This window comes from Nannobrachium achirus (assembly GCF_963921795.1).
Source record: "Nannobrachium achirus genome assembly, chromosome: 7".
In the NCBI taxonomy this organism is placed as follows: Eukaryota; Metazoa; Chordata; class Actinopteri; order Myctophiformes; family Myctophidae; genus Nannobrachium; species Nannobrachium achirus.
Genome location: NC_137816.1, coordinates 29,872,931 through 29,882,425, shown reverse-complemented (window position 1 = coordinate 29,882,425; position 9,495 = coordinate 29,872,931). Strand labels below are relative to the sequence as shown.

General features: G+C 45.4%; 2 protein-coding genes across 2 annotated transcripts; both read left to right on the top strand.

Annotated features, from left to right (window-relative positions):
• Positions 1 to 627: 627 nt before the first annotated feature.
• Positions 628 to 1,350, top strand: LOC308288699 (twinfilin-1-like; the record flags this gene model as incomplete). Its single annotated transcript, XM_080730169.1, has 1 exon — positions 628 to 1,350. One exon carries the CDS (start codon positions 628 to 630, stop codon positions 1,348 to 1,350), a length of 723 nt encoding a protein of 240 aa, XP_080586295.1.
• A 3,497-nt stretch (positions 1,351 to 4,847) lies between these two features.
• LOC308288698 (adenylyl cyclase-associated protein 1-like) lies at positions 4,848 to 6,401 on the top strand (the record flags this gene model as incomplete). The annotated part of the gene is made up of 1 exon (XM_080730168.1): positions 4,848 to 6,401. The coding sequence occupies one exon, from the start codon at positions 4,848 to 4,850 to the stop codon at positions 6,399 to 6,401; it is 1,554 nt and encodes a 517-aa protein (XP_080586294.1).
• Positions 6,402 to 9,495: the final 3,094 nt, after the last annotated feature.

The following is a 9,495-nucleotide window of genomic DNA, read 5'->3' as shown; positions in this document are numbered from 1 at the left end:
TTTAATGTGGAGTGTTGCAGTCACCTCTATCTCTCTAAGAGTATCATAGCAACACATCAGCGTCAGCATAATGATGAGATCACTGTGACATCACACTAATTGCCTAATTTTCCTTTTATTGGCTGCTTCTCCAAAGATGCCTTTAGGCCTTTGCATTTGCCTGGCGTTGCCAGCCTCTATCACACACTTCGTTATGGGAAGAGAGTCTGGATTTCAGGAAGAGCTTTCATTTCTACGTCATTGCCCCAAACCACGTGCCCCAAGCCTACAGAAACCACGTGCCCCAAGCATACAACCCTGATTGGCCTACCCTTGAAGCTGGTTGAGGAAATAGAATCTCAATCGATCTGTGCCAGACCGTACTACAACACCACTACCGCCAGGGGGTGGTGTTGTGTTCGGTCTGGTTTATTAACCAGGCAACCTTTGCATCAGAGAAGCTTGTGTGTATATGTTTACACTGCTTCCACTTACCAGGCATTAGCTACAAACTAGGACTTCACTTTCACATCAGTTTTGTTGGTGACATCACCGGCAGGGTGGAGCAAGCCACTGTAGTCCACTCCCTGCTTCTTCGCTGTGGTTTGACTGATCGGCTCCATCGGCCCCTGTTGGATTAAAGGTACAATGTCACATCAAACAGGCATTCTAGCAGGCACAAATGTAAAAGACGTCTTTGCCAGAGCCAAGTGTGGAGACCAGTACCGAGTTTTGAAGATAGTGATTGAGGATGAGCAGTTGGTGCTGGGCGACACCAGGCAAGCAACAAAGGAGTGGGATGAGTATGATTCGCTTGTGCTGCCTCTTCTGGAGGACGATGTCCCCTGCTACATCCTCTACCGGCTGGACTCCACCAATGACTGGGGTTATGAGTGGGTGTTCCTGGCCTGGTGTCCGGACCATTCTTCTGTACGACATAAAATGCTATATGCCGCTACCAGAGCCGCTTTGAAGAGAGAGTTTGGCGCCGACCACATTAAGGAGGAGGTTTTTGCCACCACGAAGGATGATGTGTCTCTCGGTGTGTATAAGGAGTATTTGACCTCTCAGGCTGCTCCGTTGCCCCTTACTGCCGCAGAAGAACTGAAGCAGATGAAACTGAACAAATCACAGACAGACATGAGTGTAGACCCCAAGCAGCAGACCCTACTACAGTATGTCGCCTTCCCCACGCTTGGTGGCACAGTGGAGGCACTCACATGCTTCAGGGACGAGGCAGAACTGACTGCTGACTTGTGCTATGAGGTCCATCCCAAGCAACATGCCCACAAAGAGGCCTTTGCTAAACCCAAGGGCCCCATGGGACAAAGGGGTGGCCGCCGCATTACCAGACCCCCTTATGGAGAGTGATGAAGAGGTCAAAACCAGTGGTTCTCAAACATGTTCATGTCAAGGACCCCCCAAATTGATATGAATTTGGCCACAGACCCCCGTTTTGGTCTACAAACTTACAATTCATTGTGATGTGTCGAGAGCTTGAGCGTGTTGAAACAAATAAAAAAGGAAATGTGTTTTAACCTGGAATCCCCTATTTACCATTAATAATTAGAGTTAAGAGAAAAAAATAAAAAGGAACATAAATCTGTATGGGCGGTTCTGGACAACCATCTCTCCAACGACTGCACCGGGCACGGCACTCCCTCGGGTCGTCTGCAACCGCGACGTGGTCGAGCGGTTCTCAAGATACGTGAATTACAGATGTACGTACTGAGATTCCCTGCATTCATTGTAAGATTGCTTAGGTATGTGTCAATAGAGCTCAGAAGTGCTGACGTCACTGCTGCTAGATGGCGCTTAGATCACATCATATAAGAAACGTGTTCTATCTATCTATCTATCTATCTATCTATCTATCTATCTATCTATCTATCTATGTTTATGTTATTCAATGGGAAAACCCTTAACAAAACACAGGGTGAAGTTACCAATGGGAAAAACCTTAAAATAACACAGAGTGACGTCATCAACAGCCATTGTGGGACCAGCATATTCTTGGTGACGTCACCATCAACAAGTCCGGCCTGATATAAATTACAAGGTGCGCTCTGCGTGTGCATAAGTAGGCCATAGGCGGGTCATACATACGTTTGTCAAATGTATGTGTGTGTGTGTGTGTGCGCGCGTGCGTGCGTGCGTGCGTGCGTGCGTGTGTGTGTGTGTGTGTGCGCGCGCGTGTGTGTGCGTGTTTACGCCCGTGGCCAATCTCAGGCTAGCCAATCAGAGAGGAAAGGGTGACGTCATAATATCGTCACGCCATCAGTTTCAACAGACCATAGACGAAGTCTACTTGTCAGCAATTTCAAATCCACCATCTTTCTAAATTATATTCGGTCCATCCGTTTCTTCAAAAAACTCAAAAAGCATTACGTTTTGTAAGAGAAAAGTGCACAAGTAGGCCATGTATGGCCTATTTGTGCAACAGCAGAGCACACCATGAGGTGCGCTCACCATCACCATTGACGATTCCAGTGGCATCACCACTGGCATCACCAGGAATGCTGGTCCCTCATTGGCTGTTAATGATGATGTAGCCAGAAATGCTGGTCCCTGAGTGGGCTACGGGCTTAAACACAGACTGCTACCTAACTATCTACATAGACTGCCAAACACAGTACTTGCGCGATCTGCTGGCGCAAGTAATAACTGCGTAAAGCTGAACCAGTTGAAGTTTGAACAAAATAGCTTAAAGAATGTGGAAGAAGTAGGATGCCAAAAAAGTGGCAGAATAAATTTAGATTGAAGACAACTATTGTGTGCTCGCTAAAGCAAGCCCACAATAACATCAAAGTCAAGAGTAGGCATTTAGTGTCTACTAAATGCCTAAATTGTAAATTGTAAGTTCAAAACCTCATTGAGTCCCATTGAGTTTATAACGTCTTGACACCAGTAGGTGAAATGATGACATCTGGTGGGCCATTAATAGGAAGTGGCTTCATAGTTCATTTCCAGTGAACAAAGCTTGAAACCCATGGTCTCTCCTCCCTGCCACTGCGAGTCTCAGGGCATTGTCCGATATCAGAAAAGGTGTTTTTCTGTCTGTCCTTCTTTATTTGGCCAAGACTGACGTCTACACGACGTCATCAATATGATGTCAAATTCACAGGAAGCCCACTGAAAACAGGGTGATTAGACATCAAACTCATTTTGCACGTACGCATGTCAGACTTAAACAACATTTTGGAGCGTTTGGAGTTCGCTGTGAGCCGTCTGGAGACCATGGCTGGCCCTAGTGGCAAGTCTGTGTGCTCGGCTGGGGGACCCATATCGGTGTGTACTGCTGGGGGATCCGTATCAGTGTGCTCGGCTGGCGGATCTGTATCAACATGCTCCGCTGGTGGATCGCGTGCACGCTATTCCAGTGGATCTGTACCAGCAGGATCTGTTCCAGCAGGTTCTGTACCAACGCAGTCTCTTGGGCTGCCTGTATCGGGTGCACCTGTATCAGCATATGTGCAGGCCTTTGATGACATCATCAGTGGTCCCGTTGCTCAGTACATCTCACTCAGCAAGCAGATTGGGGATGATGTCCTGAAACAGGCGGAAGCGATGAAGCAAGCATTCTCCTGTCAGAGACAAGTCCTTGTTACAGCATCCAGATTTCAGAAGCCTTCTGATGATGTGTTGGCCACCCTCTTGAAGCCAGTGTCTGAGCTCATCCAGAATGTGGAGAATTTCCGCAACAACAGCCGCTCCTCGACATTTTACAAACACATCTGCGCTGTCAGTGATAGCGTGCCTGCGTGTGCATAAGTAGGCCATAGGCGGGTCATACATACGTTTGTCAAATGTATGTGTGTGTGTGTGTGTGCGCGCGTGCGTGCGTGCGTGCGTGCGTGCGTGTGTGTGTGTGTGTGTGCGCGCGCGTGTGTGTGCGTGTTTACGCCCGTGGCCAATCTCAGGCTAGCCAATCAGAGAGGAAAGGGTGACGTCATAATATCGTCACGCCATCAGTTTCAACAGACCATAGACGAAGTCTACTTGTCAGCAATTTCAAATCCACCATCTTTCTAAATTATATTCGGTCCATCCGTTTCTTCAAAAAACTCAAAAAGCATTACGTTTTGTAAGAGAAAAGTGCACAAGTAGGCCATGTATGGCCTATTTGTGCAACAGCAGAGCACACCATGAGGTGCGCTCACCATCACCATTGACGATTCCAGTGGCATCACCACTGGCATCACCAGGAATGCTGGTCCCTCATTGGCTGTTAATGATGATGTAGCCAGAAATGCTGGTCCCTGAGTGGGCTACGGGCTTAAACACAGACTGCTACCTAACTATCTACATAGACTGCCAAACACAGTACTTGCGCGATCTGCTGGCGCAAGTAATAACTGCGTAAAGCTGAACCAGTTGAAGTTTGAACAAAATAGCTTAAAGAATGTGGAAGAAGTAGGATGCCAAAAAAGTGGCAGAATAAATTTAGATTGAAGACAACTATTGTGTGCTCGCTAAAGCAAGCCCACAATAACATCAAAGTCAAGAGTAGGCATTTAGTGTCTACTAAATGCCTAAATTGTAAATTGTAAGTTCAAAACCTCATTGAGTCCCATTGAGTTTATAACGTCTTGACACCAGTAGGTGAAATGATGACATCTGGTGGGCCATTAATAGGAAGTGGCTTCATAGTTCATTTCCAGTGAACAAAGCTTGAAACCCATGGTCTCTCCTCCCTGCCACTGCGAGTCTCAGGGCATTGTCCGATATCAGAAAAGGTGTTTTTCTGTCTGTCCTTCTTTATTTGGCCAAGACTGACGTCTACACGACGTCATCAATATGATGTCAAATTCACAGGAAGCCCACTGAAAACAGGGTGATTAGACATCAAACTCATTTTGCACGTACGCATGTCAGACTTAAACAACATTTTGGAGCGTTTGGAGTTCGCTGTGAGCCGTCTGGAGACCATGGCTGGCCCTAGTGGCAAGTCTGTGTGCTCGGCTGGGGGACCCATATCGGTGTGTACTGCTGGGGGATCCGTATCAGTGTGCTCGGCTGGCGGATCTGTATCAACATGCTCCGCTGGTGGATCGCGTGCACGCTATTCCAGTGGATCTGTACCAGCAGGATCTGTTCCAGCAGGTTCTGTACCAACGCAGTCTCTTGGGCTGCCTGTATCGGGTGCACCTGTATCAGCATATGTGCAGGCCTTTGATGACATCATCAGTGGTCCCGTTGCTCAGTACATCTCACTCAGCAAGCAGATTGGGGATGATGTCCTGAAACAGGCGGAAGCGATGAAGCAAGCATTCTCCTGTCAGAGACAAGTCCTTGTTACAGCATCCAGATTTCAGAAGCCTTCTGATGATGTGTTGGCCACCCTCTTGAAGCCAGTGTCTGAGCTCATCCAGAATGTGGAGAATTTCCGCAACAACAGCCGCTCCTCGACATTTTACAAACACATCTGCGCTGTCAGTGATAGCGTGCCTGCTCTTGGCTGGATTGGCGTGACTGAAACGCCAGGCCCCCATGTGAAAGACATGCAGGACGCCGCAATGTTCAACACCAACCGTGTGCTTAAGGACTTCAAGGACAACAAAACACACGTGGAGTGGGTGAAGGCCTACCATAAAACCTGGACAGAACTTCAGGGCTACATCAAAGAGCACCACACTACCGGATTGTCGTGGAGCAAGAGTGGTCCTGTGGCTTCGGCCTCTGCGGCTTCGGCCTCTGCGGCTTTGGCCTCTGCGGCTCCTGCTGACGAATGCCCCCCTCCACCTACGGACGCTGGAAGTGGTGGTGGCTCTGAGTCTCGCAAAGCTCTGTTTGATGCCATCAACAAGGGTGTTGGCCCCCTCACTACTCGCTTGAAGCATGTGTCAGACGACCAGAAGACCCACAAGAACAAAGACCTGAGGGCCCATGGTGTGCCAGTCCGCAGCGTACCCAAACCATCCAATGCCACAAGCTCCAGGGCTGCAATACTGGTGCTGGATGGACAGAAGTGGAAAGTGGAGAACCAGGTGGAAGCCCAGGGTTTGGTGATCAGCGACACAGAGCTGAGACAAACAGTCTATGTCTTCAAGTGCAATGATACCACACTGCAGGTCAAGGGCAAAGTCACATCCATCACCATAGACACCTGTAAGAATATGGGCCTGGTGTTTGATGACGTGGTGAGCACCATAGAGGTTATCAACTGCAAGGATGTCAAGATCCAGGTGTTGGGCAAAAGCCCCACCATCAGCATCAGCAAGACGGACGGTTGCCATGTCTACCTGAGCAAGGACTCGCTGGATTGTGAGGTCATCAGCGGCAAGAGCTCTGAGTTGAACATCTTGGTACCCAAGACTGATGGGGAGTTTATAGAGTTTACAGAGATCCCTGTTCCTGAGCTGTTCAAGACTGTCTTGTGTAAAAGCAGGCTTATCACCACACCAGCAGATATTGTTGGATAGGCACACCTTTATGCAAGCCACCTTTGTGACTGACATCATCATGTGGGTAGTAACAGGTTTTACAATTTACTTTAGCACTTTTAAGTGCAGTTTTAATGCGTTCAAATTGTTACTTTTACTCCTTTACATTTGGGCCACGTGCAGAGTAAAAGTAACATATTTCAAGCGATTTGTCTACGTTCTGATTCCTTTTATTTTTTGTTGCACCTTTTTATTAAATGCATGTTCTATTTGTTTCATTCTCAGAGACGACAATAGCAAACGATTTGCATGGGCTTTGACACATGACTCCATTTCACCAATCAAATGTAGCCAATCAAAGCACACAATCTCTGCCAGAAGGTGATGCAATGTTACTCATGTGCTTCCTCCTCCTCAATAAAACATATTTTGTAATGTTTTATTATTGTGTATTGTGCATTGTTTTATTTAAAGTAATGTAAAGTGATGGTTTAGGCCATTAGATATTTCAGTAATAAGATCACTACTTGCTTGATCTTGAGCATTCCTCCAGCCAATCACAGGTAGCTGTTTGTCATTTGAATTTTCCAATGAGTCCTCTTGAGAAACTTTGAATGAAGTTTGCCAAATAATGATCTGTTCTGATCACTGTGTAGCTGTAGTGTGTACGGCATGGCACTTGCAAAAGGCTAGCCGTCTACGACAGGGTCGTTATGTGTGCGTGTCTGTCTGTCCGCCAGTACTTGGAGACATACACCTCCTGATTTTTTTTCAAATCCGACATTCACATCGGAGCCATGCCTTCTATATTTGTAGATCACAGGATTCGCCATAATTCCCAAGTTTTGTTTTTCTCACCTATCCAGAGAATCCTGTCCAAACTCTCTAACTTTGCCGTAGATTAAACCAACGTGCTGATGGAGGTATGGCACTATCAGTAACATTTTCTTTTCCATAACAACAGTAACACTGTATCCAAATAAACAACCAGGTCACTTGATCCAATTATTATGAATTAAAGTCACTGTTAATTGCATGTTAATTGTATGACAATGATAAAAATCGAGTAGATGAAAAAATAAAAAGGAAAGACAAGAAAGCAAAGGAGGGAGATACAGTAGCCTGCGAATTAATGGGGTGAATGGATGGAAATGTTTTTTTTGTTGTGTTATTTCTTTCTTTTTTCACTTCTGTCATGTATTATTTTCTTTGAATAATACTTGATGACTGGAGAAACTGCCTTTTTAGGAGAATCTCACACCAATACAAAAACAAGCAGTAAGCTTTTTTGCGTTATCCTTTTGGTTATGGTGGGTCAGATGTATGTTATTACCTGTGACAGCAGAGCGCGCAAGTACTGCGTTCTGTGATCTTGTATGTGGTGTATCTGTTTGTGTTTACGCCCGTAGCCAATCAGGGACCAGCATTCTTGGTGACATCACCATCAACAGCCAATGAGGGACCAGCATTCTTGGTGATGTCACCATCAACAAGTGCGACCTGATATAAATAACAGGGCACGCTCTGCTGCCGCACAAGTAGGCCATACATGGCCACGTGTGCACAAGGCTCAAGTTGGCACCTCGACAGAGAGCAGTCTAGTTGAATGACATATGTTTATTTCATGATCAATAAAGATATCACTTGCATGATGCATAAACTTACATTGCAGACACAGGCGTACATAACCACTATACAATCCCTATCCCTCCATGGGAATCACTTCCATGACAATCAGAGATTCTCTTCTCCCTTTAAAACACCTGAGTTGAGAAATGCAGCCAGTTCTTTCTACCTCTTCCAGGCTTACAGTCGGAGGTGATAGATTGGAATGGTTATAGTGTTGTAATCCCTCATATTTATCAACAATGCACAGCGCACACGCACGTCGCACGCACACAAACACACACGTGCGCAAACACACAAACGCACACACACACACACACACACACACACACACACACACACACACACACACACACACACACACACACACACACACACACACACACACACACACACAGGCACAGGCCTTCATCTGCTCTTGTATTGAGATATTTTCCACTGAGGAAACGGAAGTGAAAATTGGAAATATGGAGATGTGTTGTTGCAAGAGTGAAAAAAAGTAATTGGAAATGTATAATAATTTTAGGTATATTGGATTATATTTGAGCCATCTCATCGTGAATCATTTCAATCCCATCCAGTGCCACCACCTATAGATATGTTAGTAGCCTATACCAATGATAGTAAAACTCAAAATATGTATAGAATCAGCCCTGTGTCTCTGGTACTGTCAGTTGCTGTTTAAGACTTATTGGGTCAACTACTACTGACTGTACTACTATACCAGGTACTTGACCCAGCCTCAGTGATAGAGGCTTGGAATCAACAGAGATGAAAATTGAGGTTCATTATAGGACAAAACATTATGTCATTGGAAAGGTCATAAGCCTGAGACCTGATGTGTATGAGAAATTATGTCACATATTGGAAGATAATGTCTGGTTCATGCACTGACATATTGACTTTAAATAGCATAAGGATAAGGGATAGTGTAATTTCTCAAGAAAGATTTTCAATTTGCAGGATTGTTCAATAGTTAACATCATGCCCTTGAGCTGTAAGCTACACTTTACCCAGTAAACAAAATGGAGTGGGTGTGACACATGTAAACCTCTGCTGTGTGTGTTAGTAAATAAAGACCAATGGAATTTGGGTAGTCTCTTTGGAAAATGTTCAAATGCTGGCTGGGGAGGAACATTAGCCAAAGCACGTTGTGAGCTTGAAGATCGGCTATTTCTGGTTACTTTTTAGGCTTATTATTCCAAGAGTCCAGTCCACATAACATAACATTACAGTACATACAAAAATGAAAAACAATAACCAAGTATTACAGCATCAACATCAAAATATAACATGCACGCACACACACCCACATTTTAAAAGTCGTAATCTAGTGTTTGCAGATTCATACATCATTCTGTCCTGGGCTTTATTGACAAATGTGGCCAAAAGACAGAAACAAAACATGTCTCACTGCTTGCTGAGCTAACTGGCTGGGTGACAAGCAGCAATCCATCCAACTAAAGTAAACTCAAGTAAAGTAAATATAGGCAGGCTTAATGCTGCA